Source organism: Cyrtonyx montezumae, unplaced genomic scaffold, assembly GCF_038088225.1.
Source record: "Cyrtonyx montezumae isolate F1298 unplaced genomic scaffold, pur_monq_1.0 scaffold_51, whole genome shotgun sequence".
Taxonomy (NCBI): domain Eukaryota; kingdom Metazoa; phylum Chordata; class Aves; order Galliformes; family Odontophoridae; genus Cyrtonyx; species Cyrtonyx montezumae.
In genome coordinates, this window is record NW_027072058.1 from 1,521,200 (window position 1) to 1,545,871 (window position 24,672).

General features: G+C 45.9%; 1 protein-coding gene across 2 annotated transcripts in view; it reads left to right on the forward strand.

Moving 5' to 3' along the window:
• The window catches only part of PTPRS (protein tyrosine phosphatase receptor type S), a 119,936-nt gene extending 111,728 nt beyond the window's left edge, over window positions 1–8,208 (forward strand). For both annotated transcript variants that reach the window (XM_065748640.1, XM_065748641.1), the window contains 8 exons: window positions 48–202; window positions 1,861–2,146; window positions 2,582–2,760; window positions 3,012–3,138; window positions 3,218–3,343; window positions 4,389–4,543; window positions 5,252–5,387; window positions 5,918–8,208. In XM_065748640.1, the coding sequence (XP_065604712.1) occupies window positions 48–202; window positions 1,861–2,146; window positions 2,582–2,760; window positions 3,012–3,138; window positions 3,218–3,343; window positions 4,389–4,543; window positions 5,252–5,387; window positions 5,918–5,986 (1,233 nt within the window). In that variant the 3' untranslated portion in view covers window positions 5,987–8,208. The remainder of the gene's footprint in view (window positions 1–47; window positions 203–1,860; window positions 2,147–2,581; window positions 2,761–3,011; window positions 3,139–3,217; window positions 3,344–4,388; window positions 4,544–5,251; window positions 5,388–5,917) is intronic.
• The last annotated feature ends 16,464 nt before the right edge of the window (window positions 8,209–24,672 follow it).

Genomic DNA, 24,672 nt, shown 5'->3' on the forward strand with positions numbered 1-24,672 from the left:
TTGTGCAGCTATTGCCCGTGACTCTTGGTGGACTTTTATCTTTGCAGAATGGCTCCAGTGAGAAGAGGGAGGTCCGCCAGTTCCAGTTCACAGCGTGGCCAGACCACGGTGTACCTGAGTACCCCACCCCATTCCTGGCTTTTCTGAGACGAGTGAAAACCTGCAACCCCCCTGATGCTGGTCCAGTCGTGGTGCACTGCAGGTACTGATTTCCCACACCTAACTCATGCATGGGGCTCTCTGAAAAGGAAGTGAAATTTCAGTAGGATGCTGATTTGCGTCTGGGAGATGTGTACAGTACCCAGCAGGTAAGAGCTGTCCTGTAAAGCGGACTCCCAGCCAGCATCTGACAGCTGTACTTGATGTTTTCATGCAGGGCAGAGTTTTCACCGTATCGCTCAGATCTCGTTAGCAACAGGAGCACCCTGTGCTGTACTGGCATCTGCTTTTGTGTGTAGGGGTTGTTTCTTGTTACAGCAGGGAATGAGGAAGCTCAAGTGCAACCTCAGAAGCTGCTCTGTGTTGCTGAACTGGCAGTTGGGAGGCAGAGGTGCCTGAGCTGTCAGAAGGATGGCTGACGGTGATTGAAAGATCTTTTTTCTGCAGCCGTTCTGATAATGACAAGCTGACGGCCCCTCTGGGCAGGTAGCATTCCCTAATTCAATTTACAAGCCAAAGAGGAACACTTGCAGCCTCAACTTAGATAAATCCGTGCATTCCTTGGGAGGTTGTGGAGGAGCCTGCAGGTTACTCAGCACTGAGGGAAGACATCTGAGTCGTACAGACTGCTGGGGAAGCTAATCCTGCGTCTCGTAGAGAACGCTATTTAAACAGTCTTTGTAAGTGGGCAGCTTATCACTAACCTTGTGGACGGCAATTATCGTGCACCTCTCAGAAAATGAATAGAGAGCTGTCGGCTCCCCAGCTCCCAGATCAGCTGCTAAATTCTTGCCAAAGCTCCTGTCACCTGCTTGGTTCAGGTGTTAGGCAGTCTAATTAATGGAGATCAAGGGGACTCTGGAAAAAAGGAGCACACCAGAACAGTAAAAAAAACCAAAAACCTTTATTAGCAGTGGAAGTGCCTAGAGCTGAGCCCTGCTGATTCACAAATACCGTTACGTGCAAGTCTGATGTTACTTCAGTGCACAGAAACATTTAGGAAAAGAGGTGATGCATGTTACTCATTACATCATCAGTTGTTTCTCTGCTGCTGAAAGATTTGAGTGTTTAAATATGATTTGTAAGCCCTTAGATTGTGCTAGCCCTTTGTTCAAGCCCCCTTCCTAGCATTGTCATAGCTGTGTCTGCTAGGAGAGCTCTCATCATGAGGATGTCACAGATGAAGAGGCATTAGAAACGGGGCAGGTTGGCATGGAGAGGTAATAAGGTGCAGCTTTCCAGCCCCAGTTCAGCACTGTACTTGCACAGACTCAGCAGCAGTAACTTCAGTGTCATTACTGTCCTGCGCTGTCCCAAGTCCTCCAATGCATTTTGTTGGGGTTTGTTTGCTTGTTTTTTAACTAAAAGTAGTAAGTTGGGATGAGTTGGAAGCAGCACAGCTGGTTTGATCAGGCAGGTTCCCTTAATACAAAAGAATCCACAGAAGAGATGGACCAAAATGTTTAGGTATGTTCTGGTTTGCTAGGAATTCCCTTGCCTTGGTTCTTCAGCGTTCACATGGCTTCAGTTCCTTCCCAGTCACAGAGTGCATGTGGTGCACTGTCTGCCTTGTGTCCATTTCTACCCCGTGATTTCTGTGGTTTGTATCAGAGGAAGACTCCTCACCCATGGGTCTCTTTTTGGAATCTGTCTGTTCAGTGGGAGAATTCTCCCTCACAGTTTTCTCCCTTTTACTTTCAGCGCGGGGGTTGGAAGGACCGGCTGCTTCATTGTGATTGATGCCATGCTAGAGAGGATAAAACATGAGAAGACAGTGGACATTTATGGGCACGTGACCCTCATGAGGTCGCAGCGGAACTACATGGTGCAGACAGAAGACCAGTACAGCTTTATACACGATGCCTTGCTGGAGGCTGTTGCGTGCGGCAACACAGAAGTCCCAGCTAGGAACCTCTACACGTACATCCAGAAGCTAGCACAGATTGAAGTGGGAGAGCATGTGACAGGCATGGAGCTGGAGTTTAAGGTAAAGGTTTGAATGGGGGCAGTAGTGACTGGGGAAGGCTCTGCATTCCACGTGGGAGCTTTCTTCCCCTTGACAATCATGCAGCAGACAGGGAACTTATACAAGGTTGACGGGGACTTGTTGGTTCCACGTTAGAGAAGTAATTACTCTTTGACTTCTGCCACTGCAATTCCCAGGGAGACTGAGCTGTTGCTGCAGGAGGCTTGTCTAGTCATTCGGAACCCACACTGAATTTACTCCCTCCTTAGACTGGGCTTTTAAATGTTTTGCTGGGGGAAAGGTGTCACATTCCCTCCTCCAGAAATGGAGGGCTTGCATGGTGGAACAGGATGGTGGAATGTAGAGGGACAAGGTAAGCAGGCTGCAGTGGGGCCCAGGCAAATGAGGGGCAGTCACGAGTTGAGCAAATGGTTGTGACTCTGCTTTTGTCTTCAGCGCCTCGCCAACTCCAAAGCCCACACCTCCAGGTTCATCAGTGCCAATCTCCCATGCAACAAATTCAAGAACCGTCTCGTCAACATCATGCCATATGAGACCACACGGGTCTGCCTTCAGCCCATCCGAGGAGTGGAGGGGTCAGACTACATCAATGCCAGCTTTATCGATGGCTACAGGTAAAGAGCACCTTGCTGCCCCACCACAGTCAGGGTATGAACATAGCAGACTGGATTCTGTATGTGGTTCTGAGGATGCAGAAGGGATGGATTAGATCATATCACTGGTGGTCTGTTCTGTCCTGTCACTTATCTAACTGGCATGCAGCTTCTCCTAGCACTTCTGTTTTCCTACTTTTCAGCCTTTGTATGTGTGTTGCAAAGCTTTTGTCCGAGCCTTGACCTGTGACCTGGTTTGTGCTCTGTTTCAGACAACAGAAGGCATACATTGCTACTCAAGGGCCTCTGGCAGAGACCACTGAAGATTTCTGGCGGATGCTGTGGGAAAACAACTCCACCATTGTTGTGATGTTGACTAAGCTTCGCGAGATGGGACGGGTGAGTGTACTCTAAAGGAGAAGGTAAGAGGGAGAAGCGTGCAGCTCTATGGCTAACAGAGATTCTTCCTCCTTGGCAGGAAAAGTGCCATCAGTACTGGCCAGCAGAGCGTTCTGCTCGGTACCAGTACTTTGTAGTAGATCCCATGGCAGAGTACAACATGCCTCAGTACATCCTACGAGAATTCAAGGTCACTGATGCCAGGGTAAGTGCTGTACAAGGTATAGTCTGTGCTTACAGGGGTAACGGCAAGGAAGGCTGGAGTGGTTGAACTTGATGTTGAAGGTCTTTTCCAACCTGAGCAATTCTATGATTCCGTGTGGCTTACAGAAAACAAAGCAGTTTGGCTTGGCCCTTATAAGACTGAGGTGTAAACACTTCTGTGCTTATCATGAGTGGAAGAGAGATTAGTTGTGATGAGGAACACAACACCCAACCACAGATTAACTGTACTTGAAAAATTGAATGTAGTTGTCTAAGCTCTGCTCACTAATCACAGTAGTGAGTCACTGTCAGAGATTCACCAGGTTTGTGTTTTCACTTGCAGCTTATTTGAAACGAAAGGAGAAAATACTGTCTCCTCAAACAGCTAATAGTAATACAGGCTTGCAGGGGATATTCCTTGCCCTACAGAAAACGTGCATTTCTCTCCTGGTTCCAAGAGGAGCCACCATTAAAGGAGCACATTCACTCAATTTTATATTCAGTGTCATATTTCTCTTCTGAGGGTGCATTTCAGCACCTTCTGAGACTTGTTTAGCAAATGTAGCCCTTGCTCTCAAAGCAGCTTCCCCTGCTTTTGAGGTTGTCAGAATTGTAGAACCTGATAATTCTATTTGCAAGGTTGAAAAGGAGGATGCTTTGTCAGTCGTTGTAGAACAAGATTTATCTCCCTGTCAACTGTAATTCTGACACTATGGCAACTCTTCCTGAAGATTGATAGAGAGGCCATAACCTCACCTTGAATGCTCCTTTGCTGAAGACTCCATCTGTGCAGTCTTTGCAGTGGTCGGAGCTTTTAGGACACCTGCCAGAAGTATAGATCTGCACTGACAAGCCAACTCCAGAAATGTCAAGTGCAAGAGGAGCAGCTTCATCATTATATATTAATTTCAACACAAAGTTGGTTTGACTTTTTGTGTCCCCTAATGAACTACCAGCAAAACATATAGGGTGCATGGGGGAAGGGTTGCCTTTTTATATTTCATAACACGAATTCAGAATGTTTTACCTATTGCTTTCTTCCCCAGGACGGTCAGTCACGAACTGTTCGTCAGTTCCAGTTCACTGACTGGCCAGAACAAGGAGTGCCAAAATCAGGAGAAGGTTTTATCGATTTCATTGGACAGGTACATAAGACCAAGGAGCAGTTTGGCCAGGATGGCCCCATCTCTGTGCATTGCAGGTAGGCATGTATGAATAGAGACATAAAATTTATCTGAGGATGCAAAAGAGCAGAAGGAACTGAAATGCTGCAGATTTCACCCTCGTTTCCTGTTCCATCTCTGATTTCTGGGATGTTGCTGGTGGGGTGCCCAAAGATTTTACTTTTGCCAGCCTAACTCCCTTCAGAGCTGGGCAGTGCTCACGAGGGTTTTCTAACCAGATGAGAGAAACAAAATGTTGATGCTTTGCAGGACAGGAGAATCACAGTGTTAATCAATATGTGACCTGCAGAATTTTACGTATTTTATTTCCAGTATTAGCCCAGATATGACACCACTAGCCTGGGTTTGCTGATAGCAAGAATTACACTTTCTGCCCCATGGCCAAAAGAAAATCATTTAATGCAAAATGCCTATTGTTACATATTAGTAATAATTTTCATACTGCTGCTGTTGTTGGGTTTTTATTTCTATCAGTCTCTCAAACAGTTGTTTGGGTCACATACTTTGACAGTGTCCTCTTGGAGGACTGATTGAGCCTTTCCAGTTTTAACATGTTTATGTTCGTAAGGTATAGCCTTATCACACTTATGTATCCTATCATAACCTCAGCATTTACAGCACTGCCCCCAGCAGGGGCTTGGAACCAGACCGAGCCATTCTGGACACAGGGAAGCATCTGAACATAGTAATATATTGTTGTTGGTTTTTTTCTCTCGTTCCTTCAGTGCTGGGGTGGGCAGGACTGGAGTGTTTATCACACTGAGTATCGTCCTGGAAAGAATGCGTTATGAGGGTGTTGTAGATATTTTCCAGACAGTGAAGATGCTGCGAACACAACGACCTGCTATGGTGCAAACAGAGGTAAGGTGGGATGGCAGACCCTTTCTCTGTCACAGCTCAGCAGACCTTTGCAGAGCAATGTAGCAGCTGAGTGGAGATTTTTTTTTGCCTTTCCAACCTCAAGCAAATACTTACCTGAAGAGTAAGCAAGCCCAGGCTGTACTCCTAGCTTTACTTATACTGAATAATAAAGTAAAGCCAAATGTTGGCTTTATTTTTAAGTTTCCTGAAGATTTTATCCCAGTCTGCCAGCTTTGATTCTCATCTCATCCTGCTTCTGAAGTCAGGGCACTCAACTGCCTCTGATCACAGCCCACTTTGGCTACTGGGACAGGAGGGTTGGTGGCAGGACAGCTGCTGTGTATGAGATGCACAGACAATAAAGAGAAGGGATTTCCCTTCCCTGTAGTTCACAGCTCTTTGAGAATATGAGAATAAAAGCATCTGTGTGTGGTTGCTGCCCAGGTATGTGCCAGCTGGTAAGCAGGGCAGGGATCCCAAATGGTTTCAATCTCGCAGTGCTTCAGCTCGATTCTCTTTATCGTTTGCAGGATGAATACCAGTTCTGTTACCAGGCAGCTTTGGAATATCTGGGAAGTTTTGATCACTATGCAACATAAAAAGCCATCTGTTGTGCAGACTCTACCAACCACTTAAGTCCTGGAAGGCCTCTTTTGACCCAGGAGGAGCGCTTGAACTTACGAAACTGAATCAGAAGAAGTACCTTTTCATCCAGACAATGCATTGGGGAACAGGGGGAAGGATTGAAAGGAACACCCCTTCAGGAACTCCATGTTGTAACCTGGACCATGAAGAGGCAGCTCAGGAGATTGCTGAAGGACTGCTTTAAGTGGTGAACTGCTCTTGTTACCTCAAGTGGTGTTCGTTGTGGAGGATGTTGGACATCGTCAAACAGATCCAAAAGCTAAAACACACCTTGTGAAACGTTACCGCTGGAGAAGGGAAGGAAACCGACTTTGGTTACATCATTAGAGTTCAGTTTATTTACTAATATAGTTGGCAGTCTTTAAAGGAAGTCACTTGCAGAATTGAAGGTGTTCTGTAAAAGTTAAGAAACTAAATCTCAACACTTAGGCAAATGTAGGGTCAGGAGTTCTTCTAGCTGAAGTCTTAATAACCTCAGTATCAACAGTGGGATGATTCTGGGCTTACAGGCACCTTGCTAACAGCATTCACTGTGTGCCCCTGCCATGCAAGAGGTTTTATAGCTCACGCTTTGAATACTTAGAACATTCCTCATTTCTTCTAATTCCAAAATTTATTTTTTAGGATATTGAAAATTAGAGAGAACAAGAGCAAGAGGAAAACCCAGACCTGGCCACAGGGGGGCCCCTCCCCTCGTGCACAGGTGGAGGTGGCACTCTGGGTTGGGTTCACTTCCCTTTTCAGCACATCCAGCTCCAGGGAGGCACGAGACGTGCACGGGTGGGACACCCAGGACAGAAGGGCCCCTTTCCCATTCTCTTTGCACATTCACACAACCCCACTTCTGCTGCAAGCAGCTGTGCCACCCCACCAGTTCAGGCCACAGAAGGCCAGAAGCATCTCTCTGAAAGGAGCCCAAGAAGCACCCATAGGACACTTACTTCCTGTAGCCAACTGCTTCTTGCTGCCAAACCTTCACCTCTGGGCACTGCTGCTCCCGGGAGCGATGCAGAGATCGTCTCAGGACCGTCCTGGTACTGCTTCACACCGAGCCCATGGGCACAGCTACGAATAAGCCCTGGCTGTAGAAATAACTGGGAAAGATCAAGTAAGATGCATTCAATGGCATATACTGTGAGTGGCTTTCTTTAAAGTATCAATGTAACTGTAACAAGTGACATTACCTTTTTTTTAAATAGTGTATTTTTCCTTTTTTTTTTTTAAGACAAAAGAATATCAGTCAATGAATTTAAAAGAAAAAATTGCTTATTTGTTCATATTATGTTCAAAGACAGTCTATTTTTTCACTGTAGAAATGTTACGTGTAATGGCTGTGATATATAAAAATGCAGTGCAAATTGCTACTTCTACATATTGCTTTTCTACCATTTAAAAGGTTTAACTTGCTCATGTAGGAACAAATGTCCTTTCTGGATTATTTTTTTGTTTGTTTTAAAATCTCAGACATATCATGTGTCTTTGGAAGGGTATGACATCAGCAGGCAGGCCCAGACCTGGTGGCAGTGCCGACCTCCTCCCCTTTAGCTGTGGCCATGCTGCTCCATCCTACCAGGGCCAGGGGTGAACTTGGGAGTTTAAAAAAATGCCAGTATCTTAGGGCTGAAGTCGAAAAGACAGCAGCTTCAGAGCCCACATGGGCAAGCACACAGCTTTTAAACATCAGCAGTGTAATGGAGGGAAGAGCCCCACTCCGTGCACTGAGGTGAAGGTACGATATGTTTAGCAGGTGTACGTGACGAGGAGGTTCCTTGCAGAGGTGCACAGGGGACAGCTTGTGTTGGAAAAGATGCACTGCCCCGGACACTGCTTGCCTGTGACTTCTTTATTTTTCTAGAAGGGGTAATTATTGCCATCCAGTGCGACCCAGAAAACCCCACAACAATCCATTTCCCATCTTTAACTGAAAAAAAAAAGAACAAAAGGCTTCTTCGAGATTTTACTTCTTATTTGTGTGAAAGTTGCCCAAATTTCTAAGTATGTTGCAGCAAAATCTTACTGGAAGAGTTGGGGTGGGGTGGGGGAAGGTTTTTTTCTTTGTATGAGAGCAAAGTGCTGTTGCTTTCACACTGTTATTTCAAACTGAAACATTAAGTGGTTTTCATACCACAGTGTATGTAGATATATTGACTTTGTATTAAAGGAAGATTGTCTGAAAGGCTGACTGCACCCGTGTGTTGTTGGGCGCTGGCACTGAACGGAGCAGTGGCTCTGTGGAGCACAGCAGCTGCAGACCCCTTTCTTGCCAGGTACCAGGTTGCTCTTCCTCTGCTGTGCTTATGTTCTTTCTAAAAATAGACCACCCTTACAAGCCAGGCACGCAGTTGCAAAGAAACCACCTCATTTGGAGAACATTTAGCAAAACAGCTCCAGTGACACAGGCATATGTGTACCATTAGTTTGGGTATCAGCAGAGACTCAGAATGGTTTGGAGTGGAAGGGACCTTAAAGGTGACCCACTACCCATCCTGCTGGGGGCAAGGACACCTCCCACAACGTCAGGCTGGTGTTTTGCAGGGAAGAATCACACTTTCTCAAAGCTGAAGGCCAGAGTGGAGGCGTGTGGATGGGGAAGATGGAGGAGGCCCCCATGTCTGCAGTGAGGGCAAGAGTTGAGAAAGAGGCAGCAGATCACAGCTCCTCCACCATCCAGAAAGTTCAGTGACCCACTGTCCCATTACCTGCAACTCAATGGGACGTCAACATCAAGGTACAGAGCTCAGACACATTTTCAATTTTAACATGAGCCACTCAAAACATTAAAGTCCATCTGAACCAGATATGCAGCTATGAACCACACTGCAGTCCTGTTCGAGCTCTGCACTGACATCACAGTGCTCTCAGTCCAACATGAGTGCTGCACTTCTGTTAAGTCAGACAGACACTGCTAAGCAGGAAAGCACTGCTGAGTGCTGGAAGCAGGGGGACAGGGAGAGTGTTTCTGCATCAGGTATTCCCTCCTTTTGCCTTTACAGATGTGCTGTGCCAGCACCAGTCCTCCCTACCAGAGCAGCACCAGCAGCATTTTGGTGTCCACTTCAAAGGACTAGCAAGTTAATGCAGAACTGTGGGAGCTGTTAACTCAGGGCATTACATCACCTTCAGAATGCTGTTATTCCACGTGATAGATGGAGCAGGTGGAGAGTCAAAAAACATCAAAATGATAGCACAGGAAGAAGAAGGAAAATAAGTACCTCCCTGTTTATAATTACATCTTGTGTACATGATCCCCTGCAGGCGGTTTACATGAATAGTAAAGATTTTATATTATTTCTCTCGGACTCAGGGATCATTTATAGCACTGAACCATACAGGTCTGCAATACTACACAGCACAGTTACCGTTCATCAGCCTTGCCTCAATCAATGTGGTGGCTTTGAATATCTCTTTATCACAGGAAAATAGAAAGGAAAAACTGATTTTCCTTTTGAGCGCTGTTCATCAGCCTCTGTACTGTCATACGCCCACCCACTCTCCTGCACTCTCAGCAATGCCATTCTTGTCTCTGTGATGCTAATCGTTCTCATCATTACTCTCCAGTCTCTTTAATTTTGTTCTGCCCTTTCGTTGAGCTGTGCCACCATGCCCCATGTTGAGCTGCAAACCCCTCCCTGAACAAAACTAAATGCCACATGGAGCAGAGGGAATGAGTGACAAAGAGAGCTGGAACAGCAGCTGGGAACTAAGTAAATCTCCTCCCTCCCCTCAAATGAAGTAAATAAATAAATAAATAAATGCAAAAGCAGGGCAGTTAGGGAAGCAAATCCAAAGTAAAATCTCAAAGCAAGACTTAAGATAGTCAGGCTTACAGAAACTGCAGCAGTCCAGTAATGCTGACTGACCCTGCAGCAGTGGTGACGTGCCAGCAGTCCTTCAGCAGCTCCTCTTATGGCAGATTGAGGCACATAAACATTATTGCTAGGAAGAAAAAAAAAATAAAAAATCGATTAAGGTCTTTGCCTTCTGATTTCCACTGCATCACTCCATGCAAAACTTAACTTAAAACACAGCAGAAGAAACAAAGCACAGCAGGGGCACACCTCTCCCTCCTGCCCCTCACACCAGGGGAGCACGCTGGGGGGGGAAGAGGCACTACATCCCCTTCATTCCGCAGAGAACCCCCCCACACACAGCTGCTGTGCAGACAGAGCCTCCAGGGGATGATTTTGGTACTGAAAAACCCAAAATGGCACAGATGGACCTTCGGCATCCACCGCCCAAAGCAACCTCTGGACCACTGCAGCCACAACAGGCTGAGGCTGCCGGCTCCACCGCAGGAGGGCAGAGCATGAGCAGAGGTGGTGTCAGGGCTGGGCAGGCACCGACTGCCATCATCAGAGGGTGGCAGCACCCTGCCCTGCCCTGATCCACCACGAGAGTTTAGTGGAGCCCGGAGCGCCAACTGCCTGAACTCAGCTCAGGGCCATTGGTGCTGATGTACACTGCTGAGCTTTTCATTGCTTCATCGCAGAGGGCAACTGCAGCGTTGTGCACTGCTTTAGGCCAGGATGCTCTCAGCCTCTGGGAAGCAGGAGCACCACAAACACATTCAAAAACCCATTCATAAGAGTCCCATTGATGCAGCATCTTACTGGAGCCCATAAGCTGCTGAAGTTACATTCTAACGTGTGTTTTCTGAACATGCCAGAGTGATGTGCTCGTGGTGTGATTGAGCATAAATTCACACAGGCTGCAGTGCAGCTCCGAGGCACCGGGCCCTGCTGCACTGAGCACATGGAATGGGGCTTCTTGTCCTCACAGGGCTCCCCGTGCAGGCAGTGCTGGTCTGTGACCTGGTCATTAGGCTTAATTAAAGCCTAGTGATGGCCCACAACACCCATTTTCAGCCAGGCAGCTCCTTGTTTCTTATTGATTCACCGATCCTTTTTTAAAGGTCTCCCTCTTCTTTTTCTTTAACATGAGCACTGACAGGGAGCTTTGACAGCACGTTTATTAGCTGTGCTGGTACACGTTGGAAGAAATAAATCACTGCAGGCTGTATTTTTACAGGAAACGACTGTCAGCAAGGCTCCAGGTCTGCACTGTTACTGCTGCAAAGGGCAGCCCTCCCCCCCAGCTCTCATTTCCACCACACTTGGCTATATACCACCTCGTGCACATATCAAGCTTCATTTACATGGGCCTGGCTGCCAAATCAACACGGGACTGATTTGTAGAAGCCCCTCTGCCTCAGCACAACCCTAAACCAAGAGCCCCCTTGGTCCCCTGCAGCACAACAAAAACTTTAAAGTATATGTAACCATAATTTACATTCCAGAGGAAAACGAAAAGCCTTCCTTGGCTTACAGAATTACCCAAGAGGCAAACCAGTTCCCAGACCAGGAGAAATTCTTCATTTTGCAATACGTTTTAATTATACCAAAAGAAGCAGTAACAGAATGAGAAATCAATTCCTTCTCCTAAATAAGACGGTTGCAAATTCCAAGTCAGTAACTGAGCAGATGTAGAATTGAAATGGAAAAAGTAAATACCCGAGCAGGCATTGCAAAAACTGTCTTATTTTCTCAACAAGCTCGTCCACTGGGAAAGGGATATGGGGAGACTGTCCCCAAATCTCCTGATAAGGAAACCAGAATACATTCACTTTTATTGCAGTGTCACAGCTGGCATCCAGACGGACCCACGCTGCCCCCTGCCTGCATCCACAGCTGCACAGAGCCTCTCCTATAAAGCAAAGCAACCCCTCAGCCTGCTTAGCCTTGCTCGCCAGTGAAGAGGCAGCTCTGTGCACACCCACTGCCCGTGGGACCTGCGGCCACCCACATCCCAACAGCACGCAGCTGGCACCGCGACCTCTGCAGGCTCCAAGGACCACCACTGAGAGCTGAAGGTTCTGCACCAGAGGGCAGTGAGCACAGTACATGATCCCCAGGGCAGTGGGCACAGCTCTGGGACACTCTAGGCACAGGGTTTGGGTGGTGCTGTGTGGAGACAGAGGTTGGATTCGATGGTCCTTATGGGTCCTTCCCAGCTCGGGGTGTTCTGTGACTGCAGAGCAGGAGGGGCCCTCAGTGTTCCCCAGGGTGAGCAGAGTGGAGGCACCGGGCTGTGCCCAGCAGCAATGGGTCCTCCTCCAGCGGTCTGATAGCACACCCAGGTGCACCAGGCTGGCCACACATACTGCAAGAACGTGACTGCTTTGAACCTCCCCCCCACACACAGCTGTGTCTGATGTCTGTGCTCACATTAACCATTCACAGCAAAGCAGATTATTAGACTGTTTCAAAGCCAGGAAGATAGCTGAACTCTGAACAATAGTGAAGCATTTCTATTTAACAACAGTGCTCCTGTGACCATTTAACGTATTCATCCCAGTCCATCTTTAATCTGCCTATTTTTCTATTCTGTCTACTTATCCGCCCATCCACCTATAGACTAGAGAGGGAACTCTAGCTCCCTTTGCAATTTGTACAAAGATCAAACCCCAGTGTTGCTATCTCATCACGCCTTTATCTCTTTAGAGTCCGATATGTATGATTCCCTTCCAGTCATTAAAGGGACAGATTCCTGATTAACAGAGTTGGGCGCTCCATCCGTGTGCACACACAGCGACGCAAACACACAAGCACACATGTACTTGCAGATGGCAACCCTAGATTAATAGGTTACACAAGGGTTTTATCCCAGGCTTACTGAGGAAAATAAACCCCTCTAAAAAAAATTGTACACAAATGATTAGAAAAATCTTTTTGTCTTTAAACACGTAACATTCTGCCTGAGCTGCATGTAAGGTGTTGTTCAGGAGATTGCTTGAACATTACTAACTCAGATTCCGTATCTGCCTGACCCTCCTCTCATCTCTTTCTGATCAGGAAAGCCAAGGTCTTCCCAGCAGAACCACCACTGGCTCCACACTGAGGTTCATTTCCAGGGTCCACCACTTCCAAAGAGGGGTGGGCAGAGGAAGCTGTGAGAAGTTCACTGAGGGTTTCATTCATCAGACTCAGGTTGCTACCAATAAACTCCTGGTTTGGATTCAGCTGCTTCTCCCCTACAGCTGCACCATACACAGCTTAGAACCACATCCTTCATTTTCCTTGGCCAAAGCCATATCACAACGATGAGGGACAGACAAAGCCACCCAGAGGAAATGTATAACTGTGGATTTCCCTTTTAATTCAGTCCCTTACAGCAACCTAAGCAAGCTGTAACTCCAGGCCAGGGGGACCAGGGAGGCAAAGACACAGAGGAGCCACCTGAGCACTTGCCATGACCCACCACCAGGCTTCCCTTCCAGGAGGACACAGGAACAGCACGTGATGCAGCAGCAGAGACCTTCTGCTTGGCTTGTTAATCCACACAACCATTTAAGATACAGAGAACTGAAATAACATTTTCCATATCACTACATTTAAAAGATAGAAGAGAGGACACAGCAGGGATTCAGGCAGATTCTCACTTCCAAAAAAGTGGAGGAGAAAGAAATGGGGAAATGTTGGTGTAACACACAGCCACCTTCACTTCACTTGTAAAAAAAAAAAAAAAAAGTCTCCCAAAACAGTGCACAAAAGTGCAGGACACACAGCACCTCATCAAACCACAGAGTCAGGAATACAGCAAGAGACAGAGCAGGGATTGACCACCACCATGGCACAGTGACAGCAGCATCCTGGGGAGGACGAGGGAGGGACAGGGGGACAGCACCCAAGCCAAGTAAGCTGGGGGGGTTAATGCCCATCAACAACAGCACCAACAGCTGCCAACCTTCCCCAACCATCCCACAATGCCAACACGACCAACCTCTATCCATCCATCCACGTGGAAGGGACACTCTCGGTGCTGTGAGCTGAACTGCAGTGAGAGCTAAGCATGGAGCCCAGCAGAGTGGCACCACCCACTCCAGCAGCACCTGCTCCTGCTAACAGCTGCTGCCAGGTGAGCCAACGTCCTTTGATTCTGTAACTGAAAGACAAACAAAATCTGCTACAGCTGTCACACAAACACCTGACCAGTGCACAGAGTCCCAGTGCAATCCCAGTTTTAGGGCTATGATTCCCAGAAAACTTCCCCCGCGTGCCAGGTCCATGCCTCTGCCTGGGGGGTGGGTCGTGAGATTAGGCAACCGATGAGAAATTTCCTGTACCAGAGAAAGACCTTTAGCAAAATCCCACTATGTTTCCACACAGAAAGCAGAGCATCTGCCCTGAACCCCACACTGGAAATCAAGCAAAGTCTCTGTGACAGCTGTGCAAAGCAGGGTCTGACCATACAATTGCTTCAGTTGGAAGGGACCCCTTAAAGGCAACCTGGTCCAACTCCTCTGCAATGAACAGGGACACCCACAGCTCCATCAGGTCCTCAGGACCCTGGCCAGCCTGTTCCAGCTTAACCCAGCGATGAGGCACCCACAACATCTCTGGACAACCTGTGCCAGTGTTTCATCACCCTTAGTCCTTATATTCTATCTAAATCTCCTCTCTTTTAATTTGAAACCATTTTCCCTTACCCTATTCCAACAGACCTTGCTGAAGAGTCCATTCTCTTCTTTCTTACACTCCCCAGGTCTGACACATTGATTTTTTTTATTTTTATTTTTTCCAGTTAATAAGGACAGTTAGCACTACTCTCAGGGAGCAGCAAGATCTACATTCTTCTCACCTGAATGTTTATTCCTCAGATGAGAGGTGAGACCTCTCATGCAGAAGCATGCTGAGCACTTGCTTTGTTTCCTCACAGAAGATCAGGCAGAAACAAACCAACTACTGGTCTCATGAGCATTGCAGTTTGGTGTCACTCTATGGAGTGTTGCCTGCAAACACAAAAGCTTCTCAGTTCTCATTTCAATGGGAAATGCTTTTGTGTTGACCTCAGGTGCCTGACCCATCTCCTGCTGCCACCCCATCACATCCCACGGCCTCCAGGGCTGTGTTTTATGATCTCACCTCTTGGCTGCCTGACAGTTACAAAGGACTTTTTTAGGTGGCAACCTAAAATGATTTCAAACTGAATTACTATCCCACCAGGAAAAGCAGATTCAAAATGTGGCGTCATTTTTTATCTAAATAATGTTTAAATTTTAAAAGAGGGGAAAAAAACCTAATTACATCTCTGCATGGAAGACCATAAATCACATAATTACAATGGGAACCTCTGCATCTTTCCAACAGACTAAAAGCAGTCTATGGAGTTCTTATCTCATTACAGTTTAATTAAGAACTATGTTTGAGCATCGTTTTTTTAATTATCATGGAGACCAGATGACTTCTGATCTTTTTCTTTTTTTTCTTTTCCCCACCCAAAATGAGGGAGGGGTAGAGTCCAAAACAGGCTCTATCTAATGAATTTGCAATTTGCTCTTTGGGGAACTTTAATAAAATTATTCCACATAGAAGATTAACAATGAAATAGTGAACTTCCAAAGAGAACATTTGGTTCCTTTCAATTAGCATCACACAACTGGCAGGAGCTGGGAAGGGGATGCTGAAGTGGCACCTTTTGGAGTGACAATGGGTGATTCACCATTGGAGAGGAGAGGGCAGGGTGGTGCTGGAGCTGCAAAGGGCTCTAAAACCCAAAGTCCTGGGGACAGTGTTGCAGCCCCGCAATGCTCCACGTCCCTCCTCACAGCTGGGGAAGGACTTCCCATGAAGCAGTACTGCACGCTGTGCTCAGCACTGCTGGCTGCCATTGCCCATAGTGAGGAGCTGGAAAGAGCTCCTCACACGTGCTTTTTAAGCCCAGCACACAGCAAACACCTTTTAATTCGATTGGTTGGGTTAACACAGAGAGATTATTAGTTTTCAGTAAGATTTCATTCAATTAATTAGCTTGAAAATATCAGCACAGCCAGGCAAGCAAAGAAAAACAGAGATAAATCCCTGCCTTAGCACTGCTTCATCTTTTAAAGGCAATTAACTCTTAGTTATTAGCTTTTAATTAGAGAATAATAATGACACCATTAATACAGTTTATTATACTTGTCAGCAGACAGCTGTTCCAAACAGATTTTATATCAGATCTTGGCGGCTTTTGTCTGCTCCACTCCCTCTTACAGGAGAAGGCAGCAGTTCCCCACATCCCCTGCAGCCCCAGGGGAGCCCTGCAGGACTGCAGAGGAGGGGGTGCTCACAGCTTTCATTATTAGCGTGGGGTTTTTTAACCCTTCTAAAATGATTTCTCTCTCAGAGAATCCCAGTGGCAGCAGGACCCAGCCGTGATGGTAACTCACATACTTTTATATCTGTGTTTCCTTGGGGGGAGACACTGAATCTGCACCAAAGCTGGTTTCACACCTTGGCTCCTAACATCTGAGACAGCATCCAACTCACAGAATATTTAAGATGCCAAAAAAATTCACTGTTTTGTTTTGTCTTCGTCTGAGCTTAACCATCTCTTTGGAAGCACCACATACATTTAGAACACAGTAGATATCATTTGGAAGCAAATAATCATGGTAAATAAAGCAAGCATTCCAAATTAGTTTACCCATTTTTAATCTCGTTCCACCCTACCACCAAGTGTGTGTCCCTGCAGGACAGCAGCTGCAAGGGGTGGAAGAAATACCATGTAATACCCTTCTTTCCTGCCCCAAATTTATCCTGAAACTTCAAGTCCTTCTTCGAGAACTCTCCCACATTAACACTAGCAAACTGCCTCCAGTTTTCATGGATGCTTTATTATTTCTTTGTCTACTGCATCACTAAAATAAAATACACAGAAGGCTCCTAATTACGTGCTCTGTCATACTCACAGGAAGGCACATGTTCTCATTATTTTCACCATCATCCTTTTCCACTGTGTCCTAGCATCTCCCTGACAGAGGCTGCAAACTACTCCCAGGGCACACGCCTTTCGTAGCTGTGTTTTACTGTTCCCATATCAGAGAGCCTCTAACCCGATTTTGCATGCAGCAGGATGCTGCTGTAACAAAAAATGTAATGCCATACATTTCCCTGATTTACTCTGGAGTTAATAAATCACAAAAACACTATCGGGTAAAATATTGTGTTGGGTTCCAACACCTAGGTTTACTTTTTCTTTCTTCTTTTTTTTTTTCCATGCTCTGGATCAGAGGAAGCCCTAAGGGAAATTGCCAGGAGCTTAGAGACTCAACAAAGTGCCCTCAGCACCAAAAGCTGCTCATCGCTGGCATCCTTCTCCCCACTCAACACACTGCAGTCAAGTCCCAAGGAAAGAAATTAACCCGGTGTAGGAAGAATGCAGCTGGGAGAACCTATTTGCAATTATCTACAGGAAAGCAGAGTTGTTAAATTGAAAGCAAGGCTGTTAAAACGAAGAAACTTTCCCTACTGAGAACTGACATTAAAAAATGGATGGTGGAAGGGAAGGATGATAACCACCACCATCATAGATTTAGAAACCAAGGCTCAGACAAGCGAAGAGCCACGAGGCAGCAGCAGGACCACCACCACTGCTGGGAAACTCCAGCAGGACATGGCATCTCCCATCGGGCAGCCCTGCAGCCACAGAGCTCCCCCTGCCCCCCAGGAGCTCACCCCATGCTCAGTGCCCCCTGAGCTGGTGCCAGCTGCTGTGCTGGAGGCATTCTGTGCATCTGTAGCTGCACAAACCTTACAGCTACGCTACACATTCTCACTGGTGAGTAAGCCTGAATATTTTAGGTGAAACAGCTTTAGACAACTTGGTGCTACTACAAAACCTCAGTGAGAGGATTTTTTAATGCTCAACTGTATCCTGGCAGAAACTGGGAGAGGAGAACAGCAAACAAATTTGATGTTATCCAGGTTTGTCTCCTACATAAACCTGATACCCACAATCACACAAGTCACTTCCATTCTACTTTTCTAAAGTAGCAATAAGGAGCCCAAAGGAGAGGTTAATGAGGAAAGTGTCTTCTCAGCTATAATTAGTGCTCTGGCAGCCCTAGCACTACTGACAACCAGCAGCAATTTGCCTTTAGTTTTTGCGCTGTTGTTTGGGATTGCACACCTGTACTGGAGGGAAGAGCCTCAGCCGAAGTCCACAGGGGAGGGCACAGCCCACTGTTTTCTCAGTGAATACCTCAATGCAAACAAACCAGCCACAACCAAAGGCAACCCTGTGAGGCAGGAGCAGGGTTTTGTGGAAATTCGTGGAATCACACATCCACACAGGTCAGAATTGCAGCTCTGGACTCAGTCCAAAGCTCTCCACACACACAAAACAGATCCCTACAGCAGCTGCACAGGAAAGCATCCAGGGGGATCAGAATATCTCCAGTGGAGACCCCACCTCTCTGGGCAGCTTGTGCCAGGGCTCTGCCACCTTCACAGCACAAAAGTTCTTCCTCATGTCCATATGGATCTCCCTGGGCTCGAGTCTATGCCCCTTGTCCTGGCTCTGGATATTACCAAAAAGACCCCAGCCCCATTCTCCTGACCCCCCACCCTTCAGATGTCAATCTAACACTGATCAGATCCTTCCAAACCTTCCCTTCCCCACGTCTCCCAGCCTGTCCCCATCAGGAGGTGCTCCAGGCCCCCACCATCTCTGCAGCCCTCGCAGGGCTCTCTCCAGCAGTCCCCCATCTGCCTGGAACTGGGCAGAGCAGAGGGGAGGAGCACCTGTCCCACCTGCTGGCCCCGCTCTGTGCGATGCACCCCAGGGAACCATCGGCCTCCATGGCCTCACCTGTGAATGGAGAGAAGGGTTAATGCTGAACGTTCCTCGATGCATATGGGTACAGGGAGCAGCTTTCAGTCCTCAGAGCCACCACCATGCTGGCCAGGAGGCTGGGCATTCAGCTCTGCTTTTACCACTGCTCTTTAACATAGCAGCAGCTCTGAAAGGCACAAATTTTCTCACCACAATGGACCAGTCACAGTGACAATTATTTAACAGCAGTGGTTAGGCCTTGCCTTTCAGGGGCGCTGATTATGGCAGTAAATAGAAGCACATTAGAGGGGCTGAGGGGATGCTGACAGGCTGCAGTCGTTCTGCACTGAGGCTGCAAGAGCCCAGGAACACTGTGGCCTCAACTAAAGGAACCCAAGGGGATGTTCCTTCTCAATGGGCTTTTGGCAAGGAGCAGAGGGGTCAAAAATGCTCCTCAGACTAAGGCCAGAGGAAGAAGACAGAACTCGTGTAGACAGCATAAGAATAAAAGCAGTGTGTCAGAGGTGTTGTGGTTTTTTTCCCCATTTTTCCAATCACCTTTGAGAGTAAAATATTGCCACGGTTCTGTCAGTGCAACAACCAGACATGAAGTTTGGTCTTTGTGCTCAGCGAGTAGGTCTTTTAAAAGCATAAAAAGGGCATCCAAAATCAAGAGAGGCTCCTTCAAAATGCAGGGGAAACTTGGCACTGGGGCTCCCTTCCCAGCATCACACAGCTATTGGGAACATGTATGGCAATTAAAAAAAAAAAAAGAAGAAAAAAGGAACTTACATTCAGCCACTGCACTAGGTCAGTGTAACACTGCTCATTGCAGAGCACCATGAAGACCATGTTAGGACATCTGGAGGTACTCACCCTAGGAAGTGACAGAGAGTACATTTGCACTGCAAGGCACTTGGGGCATGAACATCTCAATCCCAGGCAGAAAAAAAAACCATGAGGACATCCCTCATAACTGAGGAAAATCACAGAGAAATTGATTTGGACAAAACAGACTATGTTCTTGATTTGCCAGTATGTTACAGAAATGAGATTAATAGGAGCATTTAATAAGTAGCCAATTTTCTATACTCGGGAGTCAAAAAAATCTTGTGATGAATCGTTTCTGTAAAACAAAACCATCCCTGAGCAGTGGGACCTCACAGAAGCAGTTGTTCTTGAGCAGATCTTTCACTACGCACTGACAAAAACTTGCACCAATCACCCAACACAGGGCACACAGCTATAGGATTCCAGTGCCAATTCCATGTTATAGCAGAATCCCAGATTAATCAGATGCACCACTTCCTCAGATATCCTCCTGTGACTCCAAGCTATTAAGATAACAAAAAAAAAAACAAAAAAAAAACCAACCCTCAGCTCTAAGTGGAGACACAAGGAAATCAGACTGGCACAACAGCCCTTTTCCTCCACCCCATTGCTTCTCCATGTAGAAAATTGTCTAGTGACCCGCTGTACCTACAATCAAGTTAGATTTGATCTTTCTAGTCAGGCAGATGAATCTCTGCTATTCTAAATGGCAGCAGCATCTTGGCTTGCATCATGGGTTACTGACCATTCAATCCTAATCAAAGAAAATTTGCTGTGTTTTCAAGAGATGGCTCCGTTAAATGAAGCAGATGAGCAGTGGATCTGTCCATTTATTTATTTTTAAACCATGATCTGGGGCACAGGGGAGGGTATCGCTCCTCTTTCAGAGACAGTTTGGCTACGAGCTCACTTGCTGGAGGATATTAGCAGCTGGCATCTGAAATGGCAAGACTAGGAAATAGAGGTAAGCCAAAGTCAACTGTGCTGAAACACGGCCAAACTCTTATTTATACCACAGGAAAAGTGGCTAAGCTGTGGTCACTAAATAATTCCAAACAATATTTGCAGAGTGACCTTTACATTTATCCTTTTGGAAACAAAACATTTAATTGTTTTGCTCCTCTATTGCAGAATAAATAACTCCTAGTAATTTTCTATTGATGTGCATATAAACCAAGTTGTTATCTTTTTCTGCTGTCAAAGCTGCCAAATAATTCCAGCTCAACATCTCCAACTCATTTCAGCCTTGGCCCTTAGCCAAAGCTCATTTGTTGGTCTTTTTTTGTGTATGCCAGTGCCATTTCCAATGGGAAGAGAATCCAGAGGGATGACCTGGAAAATGGGTACCCACAGGAACACATTTTGAGCACTTCTGCTGGGGTCTCAAGAAGATTGTTTATTCCATCTCCCATGAAGTTCTTGGTGGCAACACAGGCACTAATGCCCACCAAAGAAGCACCAGCAGGTATCATCTCTATTAGGTACTTCGAAGCAGAAGTGGTTTAAGCTTCACAGAGTTAAACTCAGGTACAGATTATTTTTCATTAATCTGTAACAAGATAAAGGGACAAACTATCCCTCTAACCCAGGAAACATGAAGCCAATGGAACAAGAAATAGTGGGTCACAAAAGGTAGTGGTCTCACAGCTCCTAGAACATGTCCTACAGATAGACACAAAGGCAAGCTGCCCAGCAAGTGGCAGAGATGAGTCAGACTGCAGGCACGTGTAGGAAGGGCTGCACATAGTGCAGTCACATCTACCATGGTATGAGAGGTACTGCTCTGGCAGTTGCCAGGCTCCATGCAGTTTCTCTTCACTTTAATCCATCAAAGCATAATCACACGCCAAGAAAACCTCGTCTGCTACAAACCTGCACTTTCCAACTCACTCTGATTGCAGTTTGGTCTGAAAGAGGTCTCCTGACAATACAATTGTTCAGATTATTTTAAAAACAGCATTAGAAGCTCATCAGAGCACCTTAGCTTGATAAAGTATAGGGAAAAGAAGCCCATGAGACAAGTTAACAAGGGCTTTCCTCCTGCAGTACAGCAAAAGGATTTGCTGCAAGGAAGTCTTCGCTCCTTGCTCTGAAAAAAACTCAAGCCAGAGAAATGACATAAGCAATGTGCTGATCTGTTGTCTCCTTCCTTGTGGCCCCCAGCTGTAAGTTGCCTGCTACCACATAAGTTCTGTTAGTTTAATTCAAATTGCTTTTAAATTAAAATAGCATTCCCAGATTCAAAGCTCCTGATCACCTCCAGCTAAAACTACCCAAATAAACCACACTGACCAAAATAAGGGAAATAAGGGCATTCTTCCAGAAGAGAATTGCACCTGTTTAATGAGCAGTTTTATTAAACTGGTGCAATTTGTTCAAGCTGAAGGAGAACTACTGATGAAGAAATAATATGAACAGTGAGGGAAGAGATGGAGAAAAATCCCTGCAGTCTAACCTTAAGAAACAAGTTCCACAGAACTGGCCAAAGCACAGATGTCTGTAGCATGTGACAATGTTTTTCCATCATCTGCTCTTTTCCTAAAATAAATGCAGAAAGGAAAGTAGCCAGTACACCAAAGAGGGAGTGCCTGCAAGCCCCAGTGTCCGCACATGGATAGCAGTGAGGCCAGGAATGGGAAAGCCACTCTGGAGATCTGGATAACACGTTTGCAAGAATTGTTTCAACAGAACTAAAAGAAATACTCTAGACTAGCAGAACAATGTGACAGCAAAGAACAAAGTGGTAAAGAAGGTGTAGTGGAAATGCTAAGATGTGGCTTGAAACAGTGATTGAGTACCTGGTGGGAAGGCAAGGCCAACCCAGGGGAGCTTACTTACTGCAGCCTGGGATCTTGCTTCTCTGTTGTCATTGTTGCACTTTCCATCTCCTTACAGATGGAATCCATCACTTTTGGAAGTCAGCAGCAGCCAGAAGATAATAGTCTCAGCACAATCAACATTGCTGTCTTCTAAATAATCTTCTCCTTCACCAAGAAAGAAAACAAATTATTCTCTGTTTTTTTTTTCTTACCAAGCTAAAGATCTTTCTTCCTTCAGACAAGGAGTAAGTGGATAGCTTCACCCACTTTTCCACTCACTAGCCATGTGACAAAAGTCCCTGCTGGCCTCAGAGGAAGAAGCTGTAGTGGTGATGATCCCAGCCTTTTAATTGCTGCCAGCAATTATCACAAAATGACCTTATTGTGCATGTGACAGCTGGTGACACTGACTCAGGGAGTTTTATCAGCTCCTATGCTACATATTTCAGAACATGTCTATTGTGAGGACAACCTGCTGTTAAGCAGTCCAAAAGAAGCTGGACTTGCTCAAAGCAGTAAGAAGAAATTGCAGTCTTGTGCGTGAGACAAAGCCTTGCACATGGGCATCTTGTCCCACCATGACAACCCCGTTCTGCTAACAGCTGAGTCCTCAGCTATCCAGACCAGGACCAGAGGCAAGCAGGAGGGAACCTGTGAAGCATCCAGTAATGTAGAATACCCTCTGCAGGGACAGACAGGGGGACACCAGCACCTCCCAGGGATGGAGTTGGCACAGATAAAACAACTGGAAAAGCAAAAAGAGAACTGAAATTAGCCTTAGAAAGAGAGGTAGCTCAGCTGCATAGGTTTAAGATACACACAAACATACTTTCTCCAGGGATAAGAAAGACACAGACGTTAGAAGAAAAGGTCAATGAGTTGTGCTCGTTTACTGTCTTTCATCCAGCCTCAAACAGTACTTAAGGGTAGACAGAGGAAAGCATAGGAAGCAATGCTCCTCACTACTGCAGTTGTAGCGCTCACAGAACCTCCCCAAAGACTCTCTGAGCATGGCACAGCTTCTTGAGGCCCCACATCGTCTATAGTTCAGTGCAGTAGTATGAGCTAGTAACAGAAACCCACAGTAATCTATTTAGCAACCACTGACCTTATGAGACATCAGTCTAGAGCAAACCCTGGAACTTGAATCAAAAATACATTGCAAGCTTGGTTCCTGATTTTGGTAAGGGGTGCACACCTCTTTTCCTGTATTAACAGAGCAGAAGGAAAAAAAAAAAAACAACAACCAACACATTTCTGCATAACAGCCTCGGTATGTCTGCGCTCAGGTACCAATCAGATGAGAGCTTTCTTCTTCCTGCAGCACAAATGACTTTAAACTTAGAAATGAAGAGACTTCAACCCCCCAACAATTGTAATTCTGAAGTGCTCAACAGCCTTTAATTCATTATGAACCTAGAGGCAGAGATTAAAAAAAAAAAAAAAGGCAAAAAATACATCACATCCTTAATCTAGGAAAAAAGTCAGTATTTTTTATAGCACATCATCAGACACTTACAAATATATTTCACTGAAGGAAGGAGAGGGTAGGAATGTGCATTTCCTATTTCCTTTTAAACAGTCTGCTGCACAGAGGCCATCAACACAGTCATTATAGATAATCTGCACAAGTCATTCCTAAACCAAAATGGGATTTAAAAATGAACAAAAAGGAAGAAACCCTGCAACGAGGAAGGGCATTCTACAGATCCAGATTCACGTTTAAACATAACTCATCATCTGAATATGGGGTGAGGAAACACAATTTGTTTTGTACAATATAAATAGTATTTAAAAGAGTACTACATATGAACACAGTAATGGTGCTATTTCAGTCAGGTCTTTGCATGCAGAGGAAATTCCCTGTCGTTCACAACCACTCATCTCATCCCACCCTCCCCCCTCCCCAAAATCTCCTCTGCTGTTCAAATCTCTTTCAGCTGCTTTAAATATTTCTCTGAGGCCTGGCAACATTCTTTTTCTTTTATACAAGCAAGCTTTCTACTAAATGATGCTTTAACCGACAGGAGACAGCCACGTAGGAGGAACAACTGAGGCTTTAAAGAACCTTGCCAACGTTTAAAACTTTTATTAGTCTCAGTTTGTTTGATTCTCATAGATTTCTGTTGAAAACGTCAAAATCTTAGAAATAATAAACCCGTTTCAAACTTCTTACAAACATGCATGTGTGTGCACACATGCAGACAAAGAAAGTAACCAATACGGCAGTAAGAAATAAAGGGAACTGCAATTCTCTCGAGGGAAAACAAAAACCAATGAGAAAATTTACAAAAATTTACTGTCTCCACTCCTCATTAGGGCAGTTTAATATCCATCAAGTCTTGTAAGATGCTCAGCTACCATCTGCTACCCACAAATCCTTCCCACTTATTCCC